At 32.4% G+C, this 26,953-nt stretch overlaps 1 protein-coding gene across 1 annotated transcript; it reads left to right on the top strand.

Moving 5' to 3' along the window:
• The first annotated feature begins 383 nt into the window (after positions 1 to 383).
• On the top strand, positions 384 to 26,352 carry LOC126738173 (pre-mRNA-splicing factor RBM22). Its single transcript, XM_050443374.1, has 7 exons — positions 384 to 624; positions 700 to 823; positions 9,190 to 9,383; positions 9,455 to 9,599; positions 9,662 to 9,878; positions 9,964 to 10,136; positions 25,607 to 26,352. Exons 1-7 carry the CDS (start codon positions 571 to 573, stop codon positions 26,047 to 26,049), a joined length of 1,350 nt encoding a protein of 449 aa, XP_050299331.1. The 5' UTR covers positions 384 to 570; the 3' UTR covers positions 26,050 to 26,352.
• The last annotated feature ends 601 nt before the right edge of the window (positions 26,353 to 26,953 follow it).

Genomic DNA, 26,953 nt, shown 5'->3' with positions numbered 1-26,953 from the left:
CAAGGAATATTGCTCGCACATTTAGAGCGCTGCTTCCAAGAGCGTTTTAAAACTTCTGGACAGCATACCATAACAACCCTGAATATACCTGTAAACTTGACAGTTTGGAACACCGAAGAGCCGTCGGAGATTTATGTCTTTTTTATAGATACTTCAATGGAAAGTGTTCCCAAGAAATAGCATCTACAGCGATTTAAGACGAATAGCCTCCGACATTTCCGCGCACTTGCCGCCCCTTGGGCGCGATAGGTTTTTCTTGCAAGTGTGTCCAACTATAAAAAAGTATAATTTTACAAAGAAATGTAGTGCAACAATACAAAATGCGATAATTTAAAAATTATTGACATGGCAACCCTGATTATGTGACGTTACATTATGTTATGTCAACATTGTCAACCGTCAAACAAAATGTCGCCTCGATGATGTTAGTAGTTTTTTTCGTTGTATTAACTTTGTTTTATTGTTTATGCCGTTTTTTAAACGAGTTTTTAGAAGTGCGGCGTTATAGAAGAACCAAGGACGAATCTTTTTTAGTTTAATTTTATATTATTTTAACTAATTACATGCGCAATGGCAACATCAAAAACCACCAATACTTATAACAGGCAAAACTGGGAAGATGCTGTGAGTTTTTTTCAATAATTATCCCTCTAACTATTTCTTGAAAATGATAATAAATTAATTATTTTGTTCTTGTAGGACTTTCCTATTTTATGCCAAACCTGCCTTGGAGATAACCCCTATATTCGGATGACAAAAGAAAAATATGGTAAAGAGTGCAAGATTTGCTCAAGACCTTTTACAGTCTTCAGATGGTGCCCAGGTAAAGATTTATTTATAATTATTATCAGAATGTCTATTTTATATATTTGTATGTCGAAAATAATGTATGTTCTGCTGGCTTGTGGTTCAAGAAGTAAAGAGGGGAGTAGAATTAATTTCACCAAAAGTAAAAATATTTCCATAAACTCTAGCTAGAAGTATTGTAAAAATTTATCTCTTAAAATTTGTTAGGCCTTGTCATGCATTATAATGCTTATGGGGTTTTAATAATTTGTGCAGATATTAAGAATGAATAACTAAATTAATTTATGAAGGTTACAACTCTATAGACTAAATTTTTTTGTGAGAAATAATTTAAAGGGTAATTGTTAAAAGAGCTGTTTAAGGATTTATGTATTGCATTTATGTTAAAAATGATTTAAGTATCACAAAATTAAGTTTTTTGTTCAGTTCTTGTATACAGATGTTCCAATTCCAACAAAATCTTAATGGGTGATTTAGAAAAGGAAAATAAATTTTTGACAAAAAAGTGGGGAGGAAAATACGAGCTAGGCAATGGTTGTTAAGAAAAACTTTTAAAAATCCCTTTTCTGAAGGCTTAGTCCCAGTAAGGGGAACTAAGGCCAACACAGATATTCACAAACTACCCATGAGCAAATAAAGAAATATATAAATAAGAACTTATGCATTGATGCTGAATGCGAATAGCTGAAGACTCTCAAGGATAAATTTAAAAGTTCCTTTAAGGCAGGAGAAACCAGAGACACAATGGACTCAATTATGAACCCTTTAGAATGACCTACTGGCATATCAGTTAATCATTTTTTTAGGCTTGAGATGACAGCCCCTAACATTGATGAATTAACTAATAAGCGATCATTTAAGACCTTTTACACAAATAATTAATCACATTGAACACAAAAATAGATCCCCTAGAAGCCTAGCTGGTTGACCAAGACATACAAATTATCTGTCTGACTGAAGTATTGACAAAAAAACCTTAGATAAAAAACTCACAATCCAGAGCTTTACATTGTGTACATTTTACTGCCGGAATTATGTCAGTTGAAAAAATTGTTGAAATATTGCTATTTTTTTAACTGATTTGAATATTTCTTTGAATAGTATCTTCAAACTTTATTTCTGATAAAAGTTTGAATGTAAATGTTGTTGTTATTCAATACTAGGAAATGCATTTAAAAATTCTTTTTCTAAAAAGACAATTTAGATTCTCCTAATTGTACAAAAATTAAACAAAGTTGGTTTAATAATGATTTAAAAAATATGAGTAGTTGTTTTTTGTTTCTGAGGCTGCAAAAACTAATTCTAGACTATAGATAAATATTAATGTAAAAAAGGAATATAAGAAACAATACAAAAAGTTATCATTACTGTAAAATACATCTATAATAACATCCTTATTTAGAATGCCAGGAATAAGTCCAAATATACATAGGGCATAATAAATAATTACAAAAATAGTCGGAAAAAAGTTAACAGATAACACCCAATTTTACCTTAGCTGAATTTAATAAGTTTCTTGTGAATGTTGTTCCTAACTTATTCAAAACTAATAACACTAATATTACACTTACACCCAGTCACCTTTTTACATCAAAGAATTCTCTTTTATAAAAATACAACACATTTTTACTAGGATACAGAATAAAAATAGCAGAATTTTGACTTTCAGTCAGTGTCTTAAAATTGAGAGAATTGTTGGTTTCAACTATTACTAAAATAAGTAATAAGATAAGTAATAAGTAATAGATGTATTGAAGAATGTACTATTCCAGATATCTAAGGAAAAAGGCATCTGGTATCTTTCATTACTAAGGCTTTGAAACTGGAAGATATGTAAATACCATTTTTTTTATCAAGGCTTTCAAGTCTGTATTGCATCTCCTGTTTCATAAACTGATAAAATCATATTTAAGGGAACTCTCACAGGTTGTTGAGGTTAATGGTATATTATAATCTTCAAGGCAAATTACTCATGTCATGCCTCAATGTTCTGGGACTACTCCTTTTTCTCATCAATATGTCTTTCAAATTGAAATAAATAACCTTCCACTTGTCAATGAAATAGGAAAGTAGGTCTTATTTGATGATGACACCTCTGTATCTGTGAGAGGTAACACTTTTGAGGAAACTGTTTATAGGGTGTCTGATGCTCAGTTGAGTGCTGGTTCAGGAACAACACTCTTGAACAAATAACATATCCAGATCCACATGGGGATAGAACAGCACTCGTTGCCATATCGCAGATTAGACAAATGCCAAAATGGGCTGGAATTTCTGGCTATGAAATTTCACAATAGGCTGCCAAGAGAGGTCAGAGGTCTTGATATAAAAAAATTAAGTTAAAAATATACTAGCATATTGGTTACTAAGTCTTATTACAGCACTAATGAGTTCTTGAAGAATCATTAAGGTAATTAATTTTAAATTCTGTATTTTATGTAAGTGTAGTTATCAAATTGTACATTTTATGGATAATTTTAAATTATTATCAAGTATGATTGTTGTCTCACTTTATTGACATATGTAAACAATTATTGTATGGACATGAGAAGTGAATAAATAAACAATTTTGTTTTCGTGTAATGTGATCTCTTTTAATATGCGAGATGTTCTTGAATCGACAGAAAAGCATAAAAAGCTTGACTTTTCTGAGTTTAGTGTTAAATAATTTAAACCAAGGCAAGTTTTGATTTTTTTCATGGAAGACTCTGCAACAGTCTTTACATCCTTCCAAGGCTTTTCCTTAATCATTATTGCGGTATCATCTGGAAAACACACCATGCTGACATTAGGTAACAACTGCAACAACTCATTAACATTTATAGAGAACAATACCAGTCCAAGGACAGTTCCCTGTGGCATCCATATATTTTGGTGCTTTGTGTTCTTTGGTTAATGTAACTTTCAAACAGGCTGTAAGGGATCCCTCGAATCCCAATATTTTCCAGTTTTTTTAGCAGAATATCATCACAGTGTCGAACGCTTTGCTGAGGTCCAGAAATATTGCCATGCACCTCATCTGTTCTGTAATACAATTCACCGCATCTTCTGTACTTTTATTTTGTTTAAATCCAAATTGAAATTGTAACAAAAAATAATTTTTTTCTAAAAACTCATTAAGTCTAAGTTTCATGCATTTCTCTATGATTTTTGAAAGATTACTGAGATCACTACTAATAACTTGACCTTAACTAAAGCAGACAAGGGCACTTGTTTTGTGATCTTGGACAGAGTTCAATATAATAATAATATCCTTTATTTGCCAACAAAATCGTATACAGGACGACAAAGCAACGTCATACAAAGGAGGATCTAGCTCCCATAGGGTACATAAATTTTTCTTATCTAGAATTCATAGAGGCAATATACTTATATAAATAAAATAACAAAATTTAAAATAAATATTCTAAATATCTAACACAAGTTAAAATTATTATTATCCAAAAGTAAAATTATAAAAACATTTAATCTGCAACCAGTGGTAAACAGCTTTTTTAAATTGGACTGTATTGGAATGCTTCTAATATCAGCAGGTAGCATTCTATAAGCCCTGATGGCCATATAATGAGAACCTCTTTCATAGTAAGCTGAATTATGCAATGGAATGCGGAGATCGCTTCTATGTCGTGTAATCATAGTCACATCCTCAGCGTACATTGCCCTATTCTCAACAAACAAATGATTGTGTCTCTTCACAAATAACACCAAGGAAGAAAAGTATAAGGAGGGAAGGGTGAGTATTTTTAGTTTGCAGAAGTAAGGTCTACAGGAAGTTCTGTAGGTCATGCCCAATAAACAACGAATGATACGCTTTTGCATTCTAAATATATCTAGAGCTCCTCTTGAAGATCCCCAGAAACAGATACCATATTGTAAGATCGACTGTACCTGTACGAAATAAAATAGGCGAAGAGATACCTCAGACACTACATCCCTTAATCTTCTAATCAATCTGCACAAGCTAGCTAATCTGGAATAAAGGTTTTTAATGTTTCTCCCAATTTAAATCTATGTCTAACTTGTTAAGTCAATTCCTAAGAATTTAATACTATTGGCTACAGGGATTGACTGCCCACCAGACCACACAAGTAGAGATTCTGAGACAATATTGGCCTTCAAAAAATTAATCAACCCCGTTTTACCAGTTTAAAGACAACTTACTGTCCAGACACCAGGTCCTCATGCGCTCCACTGCGGATGAGCAGCCCCGTGAAAGATCTGCCACTGTCTTCCTGGCAACTATAACTGATGTGTCGTCGGCGAATTGACAAATCATATCAGAAGGGAACAGCTCAGGCAAGCCATTGACATATAATAGGAAGAGCACAGGTCCCAAGATTGAGCCCTGAGGCACACCTCTTCCTATAATTTGGGGGCGGGAAAACGTTGGTGAGCCGGAATGTGTCACACAAACTATTTGTTCTCTTTGCTCTAGATATGAACTGAGTAATTTAGATGCTGCATCCCTGATGCCATACCGTTTCAGGATGTCCAGGATGTACAGAAGAATGGTCAACCGTGTCAAACGCCTTAGACAAATCGAAATACAGTCCAGCTACACTGGCCTTTCTCTCAAGATTCTCCATAATATATTTTATTGCACTATAAATGGCCATTTCCGTCGATCTTTTGGGAACGAATCCGTATTGGTGTTTAATTATTATTTGATGGTGAGTTAAATAATTCATAACTATTTGATAGATAACCCTTTCAAATACCTTCGATATGGATGGTAATACGGATATTGGCCGATAGTTGGCAATATTCGTTTTTTCTCCCTTCTTAAAAACAGGCACTACTTTTGCCCGCTTAAGAGCAGAAGGAAAAATTTGGGTAGAAAGACTCTCATTGATCACATTGGAAATGGGTCCGGCTAAGTGAATCCCAACAAACTTTAAGACGAATACCGGAATTTCATCCAAGCCAGAGGAAAATTTATTTGGAAGGTTCATCAATATCTTAGAATATCGATATCCTGAGAATTAACAGGATTTAGAAATATGGTTGGATAATCATTATGCAAGTCATGTATATTGGAGTTACAGCTTTGTTGATGGTCAAGAGTAAAATGTTTAGCAAATAATTCGGTGATTAAAGCTGGGTTTTCAATGGACTGACCATCTTCCCTTAAAACAATATTGTTGTTAGTTTTATTTTTACCTGACTCAGATTTTATGATTGACCATGCTGATTTTATCTTGTTTTTTGAATTTTGGATTTTGTTATCATTTATAGACTTTTTATAAGAGGAGATGTAACGTCGATATTGTTTTCTTTCATGTTTGTATGTAACGTAGTGTTCCCTAGAATTAGTATATTTGTACCAAACATAGAGATCTTTTATGTAGTTTAAATATCTTTTTATCTCTATCTTTTATCTTTGGTGTAATCCAGGTTGGCTTCTTATTTTTCAACCTAGTCGTACACATTGGAAAAGCCAAATCAAAATAATAGAAGAGAATACGAAAGAAAGTATTATATTTTCCTTCAACTTCTTCAGCAGAATAGACCTCCTCCCATGCCTCCGACATCAGCATATTGTAAAATCGATTCATGTTGTGTGTTGAGAATTTTCGTCGCTTCACAACCATACCACATTGGGGAACCTCCATCTGTCTCTTAAAAACAAAAGTTTGAGGATATTGATCAGACAGATTAGAAACAAGGACTTCAGAAGATATGACAACACTTGAGTTCATATTTGTAAAGATGTTATCCACCTGAGAGGCACAGTGAGCAGTGATTCTAGTGTTGGAGTTATGTTGAAAAAGTTGAAATCTTCTTGTCCACAGATAATTTTTCTGTTGTCAACCTCTATCCTTCTGACAAATTTTTGATTAAATTTAAAAATACATTAAAACAAGTAAAAACAACTTTAGAATATTTTAACACAAATAAATTTCAACTCATACCTATCAATCTGTCCATCCCTTTGTTGTACGGCTTGCCCAAGATCTACAAGCATGACATGCCTATTCGTCCAGTGGTTTCTTATTGTGGCTGTCCATGTGACAAGCTGAGTTCTTGGCTCAACCACACCCTACTTTATCTCACTAAGTTTAAAAGCTCATTTTCTATTAAAAAAAAAAAATTCTATTCTAATAAATTCCACTCAACTAGCTCAAGAGTTCAAAGATATCATTCTACCCGATTCATCCTTTCTCGTAGCTTTTGATGTTTCTAACCTCTTCCCTAGCATTCCTCTTGAGGACTGTTTACCTTTAGTTGTAGACTTACTTTAAAAAAATACTGATCTTGAGAAAATCCATATTAACAACTTTTGTCTTCTGGTTGACTTAGTTATACAACAATTTTTTTTTTTAATTTAACTATAAATACTACAAAGCTCAGGTGTCGCAATGGGTTTTAGCTGAATTGTTTATATCAGACTTGGAAAATAAAATAAAAAATAGTCCCCTCTTTCAACACATTTTCTTTATCAAACGATATATGGATGACATTTTTGCCATTTTTAAGGGTAGCCCCTCCGACCTTCAAAATTGTATTACGTTCTTAAATTCTTTACACTCATGCATAAATTTTACTTTTAAAATTGAAACTAACGAATATTTAACATTTTTAGATCTTAAACTAACACGTATAAACAATAAGATCAAATTTTCAATATTCCGTAAGCCTACATCCACTGACAGTACCATCCCTTATAACTCAAATCACCCTAATAGCCAGAAATTCGCAGCTTTCCATTCCTACTAATCTAGACTTTTCTCGATTCCCCTAGATAAAGCTGACTTCAACACAGAGTTAAATATTATAAAACAAATAGCTTCTAACAACAACAACAATTTTCCCTTAAAATTAATCAATAAAATTTATTGATGAATGAAACTTTTAAATAAACATTTAAATAAAAATCTGATAATCAAACAATCAGATGATCAAAAATATTATCCAATCCCCTTTTGGGGTATGGTTTCATACCAAATCAAAAATATATTTACTTCACATAACATCAATACTAGCTTTCAAACTAAACATACATTAAGATCCTTTGTTATCAGCTGTAAGGAAAAAATCCCGCCAGAACAAAAATCAGGAGTCTATCAGATGGGGTGCTCGAGTGAGTATTGCAATGCATTTTACATTGAACAGACTAGGAGAAGGTTTTCTACACGTATCACTGAACATTGTAGGGAGATTGAGAAGAGCAAGAACCGACATATTTGCCCTACAAGCATCAAATCTAACTTTGCAAGACATGTTTATACTAGCAAGCACAGTTTTAATCTAGCTACTGACTTAAAGCTTTTACATTTCTGCTGGAAAAGCAACAAACTTGATCTGTTAGAAATACTCAAAATAAATAAAGCTACACAAAACAACCACCATTACTGTGTTAATGATTAAGTACATCATTCTTGTACTCACGTTTTCAACTCACTGTGTCTTAACTCTTCATCGTCTCTTAATAGTCTCTTAATACATTGTTCTTACCCTTTACAATTTCTTTTGTGTAGTACTTATCCGTTGCTTTCCTCCTCCACAGCGTACGAATCATTAGGTTAACCGCGCAATCTAATATGTTGCTCTATGAACCTCCTGCTCTCCTCTTGCTTGTCAACAACAGAATTTAAACAAATGAAAATAAAAAATTAAAATTGAAAAAAATAATAGTAATAAATAGAGGGTTTTTGATATGTAATCAAACTCTGGGGCGTGTGCCTGTTACCAATTTTAAACCTTTGTAGGTGTACCTTATATTAATTTTTTAAGTTTTTCTGTGTCTGTTTGTCTTTTTGTTCGGAACTATTTCCTTTTAGTACCCCCTGATGATGGACACCACTGTGTCCAAAACATGTACACACAAAACAGGGAATTTTAAGCTAACTAAATGTTTAAATAAGTGGAGGGAGACTGAAGGATTTTCATTTTACCTTAACCTACGACTCCACTGCAAGTATGGACTATGGTATTTCTTCACTAAATTGCATTTGTTTATCTTGAAAAGTAACAAGTTATTTAGTGTTCCCTTTTTTCTGTGTCACCCGGTATATGCAGAATATATGCTAATATTCAAAAGAAGATAAATAAATGATACATGTTCAAATGAACTATGATTAGAGTGTTTTCTTTTCTTGGTTTGGAGGGAACAGTAGACCCTGTACGCTACCATATGTATTTATTTATTTATTTATTTTAACTACTAATTTACAAAAAAAAACATAAGTAATAATTTACTACATGTTTTTGATAAATAAAAATGAAGAAATATTTTGCAGTGTTGCCATACTTTCCATAAGGTTTAGGTTAAAGTTGGCAATTATTAATAGTCTATAATAAATTCTGGTTTTTCCTTTAAATATCTTGTAAGAAAATTTTCTATTATTTATTGTTTGAATTACTAACATTGTGTATTTTTAGGTGCCAGAATGCGTTTTAAGAAAACAGAAGTTTGTCAAACTTGTAGCAAATTGAAAAATGTATGTCAGACCTGCCTTCTGGATTTAGAATATGGTTTACCTATTCAAGTCAGGGATGCTGCATTAAAAATTAAGGATGATCTTCCAAAAAGTGATGTCAACAAAGAATATTACATCCAGAATATGGAAAGAGAGGTATGTTACAGCAAAAATAAAATTGTAATCAGGTATATATGTAAATGTATGTAAGAACATTTATGTTTTAGTTAGGAAAAGCAGATGGTAGTTTAGTTAATTCCAAAACTAACGAGTCAAATGATTTGCTTATGAGATTGGCTAGAACAGCTCCTTATTATAAAAGAAATAGGCCTCATGTATGTTCATTTTGGGTTAAAGGAGAATGCAGAAGAGGTAAGGGTATTGTTTTATATTTGTAAATGTTTTATTTAATCTTTTTCTTTTCCTTATTTTAGGCGAGGAGTGCCCTTACAGGCATGAAAAACCAACTGATCCAGATGACCCTTTGGCTGATCAAAATATTAAGGATCGTTACTATGGTGTTAATGATCCCGTAGCAGATAAGTTGCTGAAAAGAGCGGCTTCCATGCCGACTTTAGAACCTCCTGATGATAAAACTATAACAACTTTATATTTGGGAAATTTAGGAACGTTGACAGAAGGTGATATCAGGTATGACTGTTTAAAAAGCAATATATTTTTTAATAGCGGTCCTTTGCATATTTCGGAATTTTGAAAAGAAAACTCTTTTTTTTAGGGATCATTTTTACCAATATGGTGAAATTCGCCTAATAACTTTGGTGCCGAAACAGCAATGTGCCTTTGTTCAGTTCACTACTAGGTCTGCAGCTGAAACCGCTGCCGAAAAAACATTTAATAAACTTATTTTAGGAGGCCGGAGAATAACCATTAAATGGGGACGATCTCAAGGTAAAACCTAAAATATAGGATATACTATGAAAAATGGCTATATTATGTAGAGAATATATTATTTAAAAAAATGCTTTGGCTTCTGGTGAAACAAGTATAAAGTGGTAAAAGCCTTTATTTGAAACAAACTGATTTCTCTCTTTTCTTGATAATTTAGTAATTTTAATATATTTCTATATTTATTTTGATAAAATCACAAAAATTAATAAAAAAAAAATAACAGCTATTGCAATATCTATTAATAAAAACTAAACATTTTAATAAAAATGAATTGAATAAAAATGTAATATGTTTATAAAATTTACTTGTACTTGTGGTTAAATTAACCTGTAGGTATAACCTGTGGAATATTACCAAAAACAATTATATAATATAAGAAATTTGTTCTTTCTTTCTGCAAATCAGTTTTTCGAAAGTGAAGAATAAAATATGGAATTCTGAATCAACTATTTCTCTCTTAAATAGTAATGAAATAAACTCTAAGTCACAGGTCTCAAATTTATTAAATTTAAGTCAAATGATTACACGTGTTTCGCCAACAACACCTCTACAAAAGGACAAAGCGCTCCCAAAAATTTTGCTCGTGGCCTCACGCGTTTGGGCCATGCACTTCGGGTTGATTTTCGCGTGAATTCAGTTGTGAATTCAGTTGTTCAGTTGTTGTCAGACGCTGCCGTTGTTCATCCACGGAAGGCTGCCTGCAACGCTGCCAGACTTTGCAGATTGCCGTGAACGTTAGGATGCTCTATTATTATCTTAAAATAATTAAATCTATATCTTTAACTGCTCTTACTTTACAATTTAGTTAAAAAAAAAGAGTGCATCCTTATTTCTCTTTTTATAATTTAAACTTCCATTTTTTCAAATTTTATCATTTATCTAATACCTTGTTACTTGGCAATAGGAGTTCTTTCTATATAAATCTGACAACGGCGCATCTACTAGTTGTGCCACCTGATGAAACGAGAGGTTAGGTTGTTTATATTTATGTTCTGTGGTTGCCGGTATTTCTGACGAGATCCGCAGTAAACATTAGCTCGTTTTTGTGTTTTTTTCTAAAATCGGAACTGTTTATTTCCGCGAAACGTGTATGTTATATTTATGTAAACTCTTCGCGTACTTTTAATTCGTATTTTCGGACTAGAAAAATCCTCGGAAAAACCGGTTCTTCGGCGGCGCCGCGGTTTTATTTGTTTATATCAGACTTTAATAATTTAGTTCATGTTTAATTTTATGTTTTTCTCCTAGTTCGGCTTGTAGAGTTGTAGTTAATAAGAATGAGTATAAATAGAGTTGTAATTAAATAAGAGTGTAAATATGCTTCAAAAGTGTTGTGTTCCGGGTTGTAACGGAAACTATAAAAACGGACCTAAAGTGCATGTCTTCGGTTTTCCTAAGCATATAAATCTAAGGCGAAAATGGGTAAAAGCCATACACAGATGACTTTGAGCCCACAAACAACACCAAACTATGTGAAGCTCATTTTCCTGAAGGTAGTATAATAAAGAGTACTCAAGTTCAAGATTCCAACACAGGTCAAATTTTTACAATAGAATTACTAAAACCACGGCTAAGAGAAGACCATCATCACCATCTATTTTTATTTTATTTTTATTTTTTTAAATTGCCCTAGTTATTTGTCAAAAACTATAAAAATACGGCCAAGTAAAGATGAAAGATTTAAAAATATTGACGAGTTGAATTTACCAAAAGCCCTTGAATTAAGCAAAATTGACTTTGGCGAGCATGAGAAACAAAATAATTTTGACAGTTTTGAAGAGTTTATTGAAAAACTGTCTGCTTTTAACTACCGAAAGATTGGTTTACTGCTCACAGTGAGTCTCAAGACAGCAAAAAGCTCACAATTTTTAAAATTGAATACACACCTGGTCCATGCATTAATTGGGCAATTGTTATTGTAATTTTAATTTAAAAGTTGAAACTTTTTTATATAACGAGCCAGTTTGTGTTTTAACATCAAAATTTAAAACTCTATATACTTCCCATAGTTTAGATGATTTATATGCAATACTTATGAAGCAATATACCTTACTATTATTACCCTGCCTTTGGAGGAAAATGTTACCAATAATGACAACTCCGACTGTGACTTAAATCCAAATACTGCTACCAATACCCTTGGCAATACTATTCTCGATCATGTCAAACCATCAAATGACATAAATAAAATAAAACGTGTGTTCGATTTTGTGTCAAACATACTAAAAAGTTTTTAAAACATTGAAGACAACAAAATAGTGCATACTTTAGATTTTATTTGTGAACAATTAGCTTTGCTTACAACTGCAAAGGAAAGGTACAGATTTTCAAGTAGTACAATAATTTTGACTTCTATAATCTATACTATTAGTCCTCATGCGTACAAGTATTTAAGAGATTATGGATCCCTAATTTTACCAAATATCATACTCAAACTATAATGGGTATTTGTAACAAACACATGACCGATCTCCACATAGATGAAAAAAAAATGTTTTTAACTTATGCCCGAAATGTGTTTAGTTTACTAAAGGCTCATGAGAGATTTGTGACACTACTTTTTGATGAAATTCATATTGGCCCTTACATGGACTATAAAGGCGGTAATATTACTGGAACATCAGTCAATAATAAGTCTCTAGCTTCCTCGGCATTTACTTTTATGATTACAAATGTGTGTTCCAGCTTTAAGGAAGAAGTTCACATAGCTCCCATCTCCAAAATTACATCAGACATACTTCATAATTTTATTAAGACAATTATTGAAAATTTAGAAGAGATTGGGTACATAGTTTTTTGTGTTAATACAAGTGATATAAACAAGTGATAATATTGCCATTAACGGGAAAGCCATGAGTCATTTTTCTACTGCAGACCAACTTAGCATTGTTTATCCTCATCCCATAGATAATCAGAGACCACTATTTTACCTATTTGACACAGTTCACTTACTTAAATGTGTATTTAATAATTGGCTTAACTCTAAACCAGACCGAAAATTTTATTTTCCTGATTTTGACACTTTGAAGAAAAAATGTGCTTCTTTTTCTGCAATTAAAAAATTACATGAACTGGAGTATGATAAGCTTTTTAAGCTTTTAAAGTCAATATATGTATATTTATGTGTATATAATAAAAAAATTTACTACTTGATGGTATAAAAAAATTATTATAATTACCTAAATACATATGTTGGTGCAGATGTAGGGGCGTTGGGAGTCTGCATTTAATATTACACCATAATATTTAATCTGATATTCAAGGCCTTGTCTTTGAGTGGGTGTTGAGTTAAGTCATTTTCATCTTAAAGTTATTTTTCATCGTTAAGATTAGATTCCTGTATCAAAAATTCCTCAATTGTTTTCACACTTAATTTTTTCTATTATTTTATATGCAAAATATCCAGCTACATATACAGTGCGAACGTAAAGGTTGGAATAAATACATTTAAAATTCAGGGGTATGTTCAAAAAAAAAACGCTCGGACATGTCGATTTTTATTTTTAAGTGCGGGTTTTCTTACTATAATTTTATGTATACAGGGTGGCCCAAAAATAAGTTACGGTCATCAACGTAATTTTTTTAAATGTAAACACCTATTTTTTATTTTAGATTTAGGTTCTACATCAAATTCTAAGTACATTTCATGTACCATGTCCTATACCTAAACTCGACCGTTGACGATTGAACACAATAAAAGGCTATTTTTGGAAGAGTTATTTATATCAAGCAACCTATCAGTTATTGTTTGGTTATTTACATTTGTGGTTGGTGTTTTTGATTGTTAACTTGTCACAATTTGTTGACATCAAATAATTTTGAGTGAATTTAGTTTGATTTAGATGCCTAAGCAAAGTTTTGCTTGTGTTAAGTTTATCAAAAGATAAAATTAAAATTTCAAAAAATGGTACGTCTTAGTGAGCAAGAGCGAATAGAGATTTTGATGATGATTGGTTATGGAAACAGGATGCGCACTCAGATGGAAGTCTGTGAAATTTATCATGCCAAGTATCCTGATAGGCCACGTATATCTCAAAGTACTGTCAGTAAAATAGAACAGAAATATCGGGATTTGGGTCATGTCAGGGATAATTATACGAAAGGTCGGTCAAGTATATCAGAAGAGAAGCAACTAAATGTTTTGCTGGCAGTTGAAGAAGATTGCCATAAAACGAATCGCAATATTGCGTTAGAAAATCAGATATCCCAGACATCCGTCGTTAAGTATTTAGGTATAAATAAATGGCACCCTTACAAAGTTCAATTGGTTCATGAACATGAAAATGAAGATGACCCAGATAGGCTTTTAGAATTTTGTGAGAGACTTATGGACTTGTGCCATGCTAATCCACAATTTTCAAAAAAAATTGTATTTTCTGATGAGGCAACGTTTTGTCTTCATGGTAGTGTAAACCGGCAAAACTGCCGATATTGGGCTACTGAAAATCCGCACTGGATGATGGAGTGCCACAGCCAAGTCCCTCAAAAAGTAAATGTTTGGGCGGGGGTGATTGAAAACAGGGTTATAGGGCCCTTTTTCTTTGAAGGATACTTAAATGGTGAGAGGTATTTAGAGTTTTTAGAAAATGACTTGGTTCCATGCCTTGCCACTTTATACCCCGATCCAGAAGACCCGGATATATTAGATAATTCCTTATGGTATCAGCAAGATGGAGCTCCAGCCCATTACACTCGTCCCGTGCGCCAGTACCTGGATACCGTTTTCCCTGGACGTTGGATTGGTCGGAGGGGTGCAATTGAATGGCCGGCCAGATCGCCGGATCTGACTCCTTTAGATTTTTTTTTGTGGGGGTATCTTAAGTCCAAAGTTTATGTTAATCGGCCAAACAACATTGAAGACTTAAAAATTAGAATAGCGGAAGAAATAAGATTGATAGAACCTTCTGTTATCGATAACGTTTTACAAGAATTTCAGCATCGACTGGGATATTGCCAAGAGGTTCGTGGCAGCCATTTTCAACACTTAATAAATTAATTAAAATATTTTTATGTATTCTTGCTTGATATAAATAACTCTTCCAAAAATAGCCTTTTATTGTGTTCAATCGTCAACGGTCGAGTTTAGGTATAGGACATGGTACATGAAATGTACTTAGAATTTGATGTAGAACCTAAATCTAAAATAAAAAATAGGTGTTTACATTTAAAAAAATTACGTTGACGACCGTAACTTATTTTTGGGCCACCCTGTATACATAAAATTATAGTAAGAAAACCCGCAGTTAAAAATAAAAATCGACATGTACGAGCGTTTTTTTTTTTTTGAACATACCCCTGAATTTTAAATGAATTTATTCCAACCTTTACGTTCGCACTGTACATTAGAGCAAGTCTTTAAGGTCACCTCTTCGGTGCATGTACTTTCTAAGCTGTAAGTAGGGTTTAGGTCATGTAATCCTGAATCTGACATGACAAAATTGTATCAGACTCTCCATCTGATCTGATTTGTTGCCAAATATCGTCAGTGTCCAGATAAATCCATTTAAATAATAATATTATTTCTTTTTTTACCATTCTCTTCAAACACTTCGATCGTCTTAAAATGGTCCAGTCCATGTTTTAAATTATTTAATGAAGTAGGTTGTTCATTCGATAGAGGACGCCTATTTGGATTTGCATCAAATAAAATGTTACTATTTAAGGCATCCAAAATGCTATTAATATTTTCTAAAAAATCTGCGGTATGTCGCGCAGTAATACTATCAGGGCAGCACCGGAATGGGAAAAGATTTGAACAGCATATTTTACTCTCGTTTTTTGAAAACAATTTTGCTTTAAATGTGCATCTGTAAGTTTTGTCAACATCCTAGTAGTTTTACTTTTTCGATTCAATTCATAAATTTTAAAGATATCAGTCCAAGTTACTAATTTCTCGTTTACCAGAATTTTCAATTTTGGGTTCATTAAATTATTTCGTAAACTTTTGATTAGATGAGGTACATCAAATATAGTAAATATTTTTCCTTCATTAATTCTTATTTCTGGGTTCATTTTTGAAGCTCCAAGATTTTTTAAAGTATTTCTGTTGTTCTTCTTAATCGCACACAAGGGCTACAGGTAATAGTGTCAAGTTTATGTAACCCTTGAATTACATGTTCGATTAATTGCGATAATATATCCCCTTTTACAGGTCCCTTGGACCTAAAATAGCAAAAAATGTGTAGCATCCAGACGATTTATAATACATGGAAAGAGCGAAATGCTTTTCATTTGTTTTCCAAAAGTTTTTTTTCGCGATGGAAACTGCATGCCAATAAATATTTTCACGCTTTGACTTTTGCCTTTAAATAGGTTGGTCAAGTACTCTTGCGTAGAAGCTTTTCTTCTTAAGCGAATATTTGGCATTTTCTGCACTAGCAGCTTTTTCTTAAAATTATCCAGCCTAACTTTCAAATTGTGCATCTTCTCCTTACGTGCGATTTGGTTGAAGGTGGGGTTACTATATCGCCAAACATAAGCGCCTTACATTGTGGCTTTTGATAAGCAGTTTCTTTAAAGTTATCAAAACGAGGCAAGTGTGGACTGAATCTAAAAATCTGAACGTCTTCAATATCTGAATCCGAACTTTCGGGTACTTCATTTTTACCTTTTTTTTCTTGAGTTTTTAGCTTTCAGCTGAAACCAAAATTGTTTTAATTAATTAATTTTTCAGTATCACTATTTGATTCAGAGTCAAATTTATGGCTGAGGATTTTTTTTTCGAAATTTTATTTCATTTTTTAAGCCTACCATTTAAAAAAAAAAGTTTCTTAAATTCACCCTTTCAGTGCCCCTAACTCCCTTAATATGCATTTTCTGCCCTATACATATAAAATCTTTTTTTAGTATTTTTAGGAGTTATAGTACCCTCCCAATTTTTTTACACAATGACACTTACTCAATGACACCCTGTATAATTATCATTATTTCAACTTAACATTAATATTGCCACTAGATCTTTGTAATACCACTTTTAAAAATAAAAAAATAAATATTTCGAAATACATGAAATTTTTATGTATAATAAAGTTATTGACCAAATAATGATATAAACTATGTGTGACTTTGATGCTTTCGTAACAGCAAACTTTGGTTCCTGTGATCATTAATAGCATGCACTAACAAAAAGTTAATAAAGATAAAAATCCTATAATTAGTTCTGGATTCGGAAAATAAAAATTTTATATGAACTGTGATAGCTTATTGAAAACCGAGAAAGAAAGTAAATATATCACACTCTTCACTTTTGCATTTCAATTATTAGAGTAAAAAGTGTTCTGAGGGTATTATTGATATCTATTTACTAAAAAACAAAATCGTTTTTACTTACGTTATACGGTCCATTTTGATCAAGTAAGTATATTATCAGTGTCTTCAAAACTTGTTCCTTTATCAGATACAGTTCTACTACTTGTACTATGACGAGCTTGAACTTTATCTCTAAAAAATACATTAAATTAAAAATCAAGTTTGTTTATTTACCTCTTGTGTGTATACTACATTAAGCTAGTTAAATGTTAATAGAATGTATTTTTTCAGTTTAAAATTAATCAAATTACATATATTATGTAGTCATATGTAGTATTAAAATATTTTTAAAAAAATTGCATTAAAACATTTCTTGTTTTATTCTCAATTAGTAATGTCGTTTGAAAAAATATCATGTGTTATGTCGGTTGAGAAATGACACATAAATAAATAGGCAGTTGTGTCATTGTAAAGGCTATTGAATAGATCAAAGCCTTCTATGCTATTTTTATTACCTTTAATTTACAAATTAAATGGATTTATATGTATGACAAAGTTTCTTTTTCTTCTTATGGAGTTATTTATCAATCAATTTAAAAATTAACCATAACAAATTATATGCAAAAAAAACTTGCATTTTAAAAGTGGTTGTTCCCAATAATGGGATATTAAAAAAAATAAAGTAAATGCCAAAAATACGGGTTTGGACTTTTTAAAATGGGCATCTAACAGACCTAAGTAATATAATACAGTAAAAACTATTTTTGCGTGTCACTTTCATGGCACCCTATTTAAAATTTTAAAAAAATCTATGATTATAAAACAAAGAAGTAGCAAATAGGGTATAATTTTTTTTAGAATATGATTTTCTATTAAAATATGTAGTACCATACCAAGTGGTTCATTTAAAATAAGAAAGTTAGTGTCACACAGAAAACAACTGAATGTCAAAATATGCTCTTCTTAAAGATTACTTACCTTTCCAAAATTTAAGAACAGCCGTCTTATGCAGCATCATTCGTTCGGCCACTTATATAAATGTAGTCTTTATTAAAATGTTTTTTACAAATAAGTCTATTTTGTTATTAAAACCTCATCCATAACGTATATTTCCTGGTTTCCACAATTATTTATCCACTCAGCGAGTATGTTTGGCTTTTTTACAGGGAAAAAAGCTTATATTGTTTGTCCTTTTCTTCACGTTATTGCATCCACGATAAATGCAAATATTCATTTTAAGTGACGGCATATTAAACAAGTTGTATTTACAAACAAACAAAATAAATATGGTCAATTAAAAGTATTAAAAAATGATAAAGGAAATCCAAATTTAATAATTTAGGTCTGTGCGAAAATTCCTAAGCCGTTCGTCCGCTCTCCAGAAGGGAATGAAATGATACACGAGATTTTTAAATGAGACTGGGGCGCGCCTCTTGTAGCGTCATCTATTCGTCGGCCGCTTTTAGTGGCACAATTTTGCCCGTAAATTTGCGTATCTTCCCATATTCTCAATCAACGCTAATAGTTTAAAGGATACTTCAATTCCAAAGAGAGCAATCTTAATTTCCCTAGATGTCAAAAACTTTTTTCCGAGTATCCCAACTAAAGATTGCATATCGCTTGTCACTGACCTTTTGAATAAAACCAACTTACCTAAAATCGTGACAGATAATCTGAAAACCCTGTTGAGTCTACTACTTGAACAAAACTTTTTTCAGACAGATCGCTGGGTTGGCTATGGGGTGTTGTCTCTCTCATTTCCTTAGCGAAGTTTTCATGCACAACTTGGAAAGTAAAACTATGACTAACCACTTTACCAACAATATAATTTTATATGAAAGATACGTGGTCTTCATTTATATTGTGTGGGATGGAGGGGACAATAAGTTGAATAATTGTATGACTTACATAAATGAACTATACACCGAATTTGAGTTCACGTTAGAAAAAGAAAACCAGAAGAAACTACCTTTCTTGGACTTATTACTAAATAGAGAAAATGGAAAAATTTCTTTTGAAATTTACAGAAAAGCTTCTTGCACAGATAATATAATTCAATTTCTCCTTATTTACCTAAATTCGCTGCTTTCAATAGTTACTTCTATAGACTTTCAAAATCCCACTTTCAAAAACAGCATTTCAGAAAGAACTAGACACAATAAAACATATTGCTGATATTAATAGGTTCCCAATTAACTCAATAAATAAATTATTTTTTAAATTTTACAATAAATATAAATTGTCTTCCAATATAGTACATAATAAACCAGATATAAACAAATTAAAATTCCGTTGTCTTAAGTTATTTTGGTAACTTTTCCCTACAATTTAAAAAACCCTAATTTTTCCATATTGTTTAAAACTTACAGTTGAAAACTTGCTTGAACTCTACTTGACAGTAGGGATCACTTAACTAAATCGGGAGTTTATTCGCTGAGCTGCGGGGATTGTGTATCCACACCAGGGTATTGGAACACTTAAACCTGTACAACAAACATAGGAACTCTGACTTCACGGAAACGAAATCAACTTTTGCTAATCATCTACTATCTGTGGGCCATTCTGCTACTATACATGAGAATGTGAGAGTATTGCATGAATGTCCTAAGGGTAGAAAGTTGATCTTCTGGTGAAATTAGAAATAACAAAAGCTAAGAAAAGTCCAGTACTCAACTGCGTCAACGACATTTTTACTTTTGAACACCACGTGATTTTTAACAATTTGACCTTGCCTTCAGATGCTCATAAAATAACCATATTACACCGGCTCGGTTTAGCGTAAACCTTAACGCTATCTAATATTTAACTTAATTTCTTCCCTTGACTTATCTCATGTAGTGTTGTTCTTTGCTTCTTTTTTGCGTTCTTTTTATTAGTGAATACCGAAGGTAGGAAGCTACTAGCTTGTAATTTTAGTGCAAATTAGGTTTAGTTGGTAAGATTTTATAAAGCTTATTGTTTATGTTTCTTTTTACAGTGGATCTGATGATGCCTAGTATGGGCGAAACACATGTAATCCTTTGACTTTAATTTAATAAATTTGAGACCTGTGACTTAGACTTATTTCATTACCATTTAATGTAAGCCGGTCTATTTAAGAAAAAATGGACTATTTCTTGGTATTTCTCTCTTGACTACCTTGTTTAAATTATTTGAGAAACTAATAATTGCAGAATGATCAACTCTCTAAGAATAAATTAAAAAGAATATTCCTAAAGCATTTCAGTTTGGTGTTCAGTAATGCGACGGAATCTAGAACTTTCTTTACAAACTTTACTGTCAGATTAATGATGTAGATGTTTCCGCAGCTATCTTTCGCGATCTATCAAAAGCATTTCTTTGTAGAGTTAAGAGATTGCTGACATCGCTTAATATTTTCCGACGTCGTTTAAAAATGCTCTTATTGGAATATGAAGGTTTTCTAGATGTTTTTAATAAAAGATTACCATTGTTCATGGTCATTTTAAGATCCAAGCTTCGAATCTCTGGTATAGTGAGAAATGTTTTTGTTGTATCTCCAAAATATCAACTTCACGCAGTCATTTAGGTCGTTAAAAAGCGGAGTCAAATTGACTGACAATTAATCATTAAGTAACTAAGGACAGTAGGGATCACTTAACTAAATCGGGAGTTTATTCGCTGAGCTGCGGGGATTGTGACGCAGTTTATGTAGGCCAATCTGGTCGTCAAATCCACACCAGGGTATTGAAACACTTAAACCTGTATAACAAACATAGGAACTCTGACTTCACGGAAACGAAATCAACTTTTGCTAATCATCTACTATCTGTGGGACATTCTGCTGATATACATGAGAATGTGAGAGTAGTTCATTTTCCGACGTCGTTTAAAAATGCTCTTATTGGAATATTAATGTCTTCTAGATGTCTTTAATAAAAGATTACCATTGTTCATGGTCATTTTAAGAACCAAGCTTCGAATCTCTGGTATAGTGAGAAATGTTTTTATTGAATCTCCAAAAATATAACATCACGCAGTCATTTAGGTCGTTAGAAAGCGGAGTCAAAGGTCGGAGATAAATATGTTCAATGCAAATTGAGGCACTCGTGGATGTATGCTAGGAACGTATATACAGGGTGATTCAACATCGAGGGCAAAGATTTCAAAGGCGTATTTACCAGCAAAAAATAAGAACTTTTTTCATGTAAACGTATGCCCTAACTTGCTTCGTTTTCTAGATACAGAGTATACAAGTTTTTTTAATAAAATCGGTTTTTTATCAATTATTCAAAATCTTCACAGACGATTTAAATAAAATTTGGTAGGCTTATTTGTCGTCATAAAGGCCCTGCTTTGGTGGGAATAAAATAAATTTATTAATTCCAGTAACGTTTTAGAGGGCTACCTACTTGATACTTATAGGTAAAATTATGGTACGCCACCGCTTTTTTGACAATTGAATTTTTGTTTAAGATTAAGCGGTCAATAATGTCTTGCCTTTTGAGCCTTACTCATATCTAGCTTTGTTTACAGGGAAAAAATCAAAATCTGTGCCTGGCCCTATTATCCGGTACCGTGGACCAATAATATTGCCTTTAAAAGCATTTTCCAAGCACTCTCTAACCATACGGGTATTATGGGCCGGGCAAAAGGGTCCAAAGATATGGTGTCCGATAATTCCCACGAATAAATTTGTTTTTTGGGGATATTGTGTCCGAGTATCAACAAAGCGATGTTCATTTTCTTGGCTCCAATACTGGCAATTCTGAATATTTGGTTCATTGTTGAGGGTAAATGTACATTCATCGGTAAAACAAATATTTCTTAAAAAATTCCTATCACTCTTTCCATCATTTCAAAACAAAATGCCATTCTTCGCTCTTCATCTCCTTCCTGCAGCTCTTGATGTTTTTCGAATTTATACGAATAATATTTGTGTTTTTTTAAAGTGCGCAATACCGTTGTATGATGTTTATTTACCTCTTGCCCAAGAACCCTCGTACTAACCATCTTGTTTTCCTCCGCACTCAGTAGAATATTAAGATCTCTGTTCTCTCTTTCTTCGGCTCTATTTTCGATATCCTGAGTTGAACATTTACAATTATTTATTACGGTACCTTTGGACTTGAACTTATTGACAATAGGTTTAATAGTTGAAATGGACGGAATGGGCTTGGTGGGGAAATAAGCTGAAAACATTTCAGATACTGCTCCAAAACTGTTTCCCGCATAATGCCACTTAATTATGGCTATTTTTTAGTCGATTGAATAATTCATACTTGTTTTCAAATATCGACTATCACTGATTTATTGACACTTTTCCTCACTTCAGTGACAATATTCATTTTACTGGGGCCCGTTTGGTTTTACCTGAACCGAAAATTTGCTAATTTTGCAATTACATTGAATTGAATATTTGAATAATTAATTGAATAATTGCCAGATTGGTCTCTTCAAAAAGTTATCTTAAATTTTTTCTATGAAATGTACAGGGAAGCCAATAATTGACCCCCTTAAAATTTACATGGATTTTCCTATGTTCCCCTCGGCGACGCACCACCCGGTATATGAGGTCGTGTCACTCTGTTGTAAGGTATGCTACACGTGCTTTACAATTTATGTTTTCTACGCAGATTTCTTAGATAAATAAGGCAAGTGATTGAGTAATTTGCTGGATTAGTGTTTGTCTAGTTTCAAAAGCTAAAAAAGAGTATAAGAAAAGCAACTAGAAGACGAAAAGGTATCAATCAATTTACAAGACGATAGTTCTAAACCAGAAAATAAAAATATACCTTCTGCTCTACCTGTGTCGAATATAGAGACTGGATAACCACAAGAGCTCCTATTCCAGATTTTAACTTTGATCTAAGTACTATAGTGGTATCAGAGTAAATATTGAACCTAGAACAAATCCTCTGGAAGTGTTTAAACTGTGTTTTACGCCAAATATTCTGGACTTTATTATTCAGTGTACAAATGACTACGGTGGGGCATTAGTTGCTAGTTCCAAATCCAAACAAGAAGATCCAAGAATTTAACTTTTCGGCCTTTTTTTTACTGTTGAAGAGTCGATGCTATTTTTAGGTCTTTGTTTACTGCAAGGGCAAATATCTACTTCTAATAAACGTCATTACTTTTCGCACAGATATGCTTTATTTTCAACCAAAATATTTGGTTGAAAATAAAGTACTATAATATTAACAACCTCAGATGAATGTAGAGATGTATATGGCGCAACAATCAATAATTCAAGTAATAGCAAAGTTGGGGCTTAGTACTAAAGTTGATGAGACCTTACCTCTTAAAGGGATATGAATTGTTCACGGATAAATACTATAGCTTTGAACTATCGGATAAACTACTAAGCCTTAAGTCTCATGCAACTCGTAAATCCAATCGACGAGGAAACCCCAAAGAGCTTGTTAAAAAAATAAAAAAGTAAACACGTTTGGGTCCGCAAAAAACATGTTTATGTTTCCAAATGTAAAGACAACAGGGACGTACTTGTTATAATAACACGTAACCATTAACGTCTTATAGCCATAAAAAATAAATTTGGTAAAGAAACAAATCAACGGGGTTAGTTATAATTTATAATATCTGAAGTTGACCTTACTCATCATCACGAAAATTAATTTCTTGGTATTAAATATCATTTTTCATCTGTCGGATATATGTGTATGGAACGCATTTTATCGCACGCATCTATCGCAGTATTGTATTAACTTGTCAAATCGCTGCTAAAAGTTGGCCAAATCTAGTGACAAGATATAAGAACGATAGAAGATGAACTGACAATGTATCCAGCCAGCCTACTCCAGTCATAAGAAGTAAAAATGTAGATTACTAGCCTGAAAAAAATCCTGGTACTCCCGGACCTAAGTCCGAGAAAAAATCAGTTTTTCTGAGATGCAAAATGCGTTCCAAAAAAAGGCATTCGTAAGGAGACTAGCTACAGGTACAAAAGGTGTCCAGAAAAACCAGCTTTGTGTCTTGCCTGTTTTGAAGAGTGGCACAATTTGCTAAATGAATGAATAACTTAACAACTTTGTGCTTGATAAAAAAATTAAAACTGTTTATTTTTAATGTTTACTGCAAAAAATTAATTGACGCCGTACAGCCTCTGACGTCTATCTGCGTTCTGTTTATATTATGTAAAAAAACTTTCAAATAGATCACAACGCCGATCTGCGTCTCAAAAAAAGCGAAAAAGTTCCAAAAACTATTGGTTCTTATATTTTTTTGGGTCAGAAATAACATTAATCCACATACTTTTCCATTTCTTATAAAAAAGGTACTGTCTTAATTTTTATTTACTATCAAACTGGCCGCGCCCTTCAACGTGTTAGTCAGTTTTTATTTAGGTTTATTTCTATGATCCCCTCTTCTACGTTTATGATGCGCTTCTTCCTTGATATAATGTTATGACAGTATCGGTATTTACTTGTGAAAAGATCGGCTTGAATCGCCTTTTTCCAATGGTGCGGCAGAAACGGCACAAATTTTTTCCATCGTAAAAGTTCATAAAAACACTCAAATGAGAGCTTTTTCTCTTTTCAATTAAAAACTAAAGAAAAACTTCACAAATGCCGAATGTAAACACAAAGCCGTTTAATAAGATGACATTTTGCAAGATGACATTAGCTTTTGTTTGTGGTGATGCCATTTCAAATTTTTTAGAAGCGGTTTTACGAATAAGAATGCTTATATTTTTTTTGCTTTGAAGATGTTGTTTTTGCACAGATATATCTATTTCTACTTTTTATTTTTAATACAAAATTTAACACTAATTTAAGTTAAATTAATTAAGTTAAATTAACATTATTATATGTATTAATATATAGCTGAAAATTTCCTCTTTTGAAAATGTGTGTAAACTTGACAACAGAGAATCAGTGAATATATGCGTAAACAAAACACCCCCATTGCCCCAGAGCACGTGTTGAACTCAAACAAAATTGTTGTTTACTAATTCTAATCTTTCAATGTTCTAAGAGGATCGCTCGAAAAAAAATATAAAAAACGTTACTTATTTTTATAATTATTGTACTATTCTTTAAATTATTAGTCAGAAACGATATAGAATTTTTCAGGCAATCTCAACCTGTTCCGTGGGTCTTTAAAAGAGTTCGTTACATTTTCATCAGTTTTGTAGTCTGAAGTTGTCATAAAGGTGTATCCCTGCCATAAGTCTAGTTTTTTGTGAATGAACGATATTACTTTGAAATTAAATTAATCATAACAGCATTTTTTTGTTTTAGGACGTACAGGGCAACCAAATCAGCAAATGGAAGAGATGTATCCCGCAGTGCCTGGACTTCCTGGGGCATTACCGGAACTTAGCAATAATTTTTTCAATTTGGAACCTGGTCACATACCACTTCCAAGCATGCCTCCGCCTCCCTCTTTAATGGTACCGCCCATGTTTGGTCCTCCGCCTCTTCCACCCTTCTTTTTTAATCACGCTCCACCTCAAATGCCGCCTTTTGCGCCGCCGGTGGCTAATTCTGCCTCAAATACTGCTTCTGTCACTCCTGCGGTTACGGCTACTCAATTGGTGTCCCAAGCAGTCGCAGCACAACCAGCTCTGGGTCCTCCTGGAGTTGGAGATATTTCTGTGCCTCCACCTAAGACAGTGCATTATCCAAGTCAGGATCCTGCAAGAATGGGCTCGACTCAAGTGACTGGACAAAAGCAGGAGTAGTAGCATAATGGTTTTATTGTATGTGAAATTTGTTGGTAGTTTGACGTGTGACTATTATCTAATTTTAACTCTTTAAAATATTTATTAAGCCCTTTTAGGAATTTCTATTAGCATTAATTTTTCAATTAATTTAGGAAACTAATCATGATTACTATTGTAGACGGTTTATTAAAACTTAAAGACAAACTTTAAATAAAAAAATATACATCTAGTTAATAACAGAGTTAAGAATGTATTTATAATAGTAACATGTAAACTTCCATGATGAAAACAAGGTAATAAATCCCTTAAAGATTTTGAAAATACTTTTTATTTAGATGACTAGTACTACATATTATAAATAATAATAGTTATAAATTGTTACAATAGATAATATTTAACTATTTTTATTAATGAATATGCCACATTTACAAACTGTTTAAAGCATCACTATTTTATAACTGTAAGAAAGCTGCGAATTTTTATATTAATTCCGAAGTTGTGTGTGTCTCGGTTGCTGTAGGAGATCGAGCCTTACAGTTATTACATTACTGTGCTACGTTTTTATGCACCGAAATATGCGATTATCAAAAGTTTGATAGTCGTCATAGTTTTTAATCTACAGTACTTATTCAAATTTACTTTATTTTCAAATGTACTTTAATCTACATTTGAAATTTTTTAATTTTGGGCCTCCTTTTATCTCCGTTATTATTTAACATATTGTAAAAAGTAAACAATTTTAATGAAGTTTTCTTCCGTAGAATACGAATATGTAATCTATTTTGTTGTAATAATTTAGGATTTTGAGATAAAAAATTACCTTTTTTTGGACTTTTCTAATGGAACACCCTGTATATTTTTAAATAGAAAAATCCGCTTTATTTTTTCCTTTTTAGAATTATATACAGTATTGACTTTTTTG

The sequence above is a fragment of the Anthonomus grandis genome, chromosome 7 (genome assembly GCF_022605725.1).
Source record: "Anthonomus grandis grandis chromosome 7, icAntGran1.3, whole genome shotgun sequence".
Lineage (NCBI taxonomy): Eukaryota > Metazoa > Arthropoda > Insecta > Coleoptera > Curculionidae > Anthonomus > Anthonomus grandis.
This window is presented reverse-complemented; position numbering and strand designations above follow the sequence as displayed.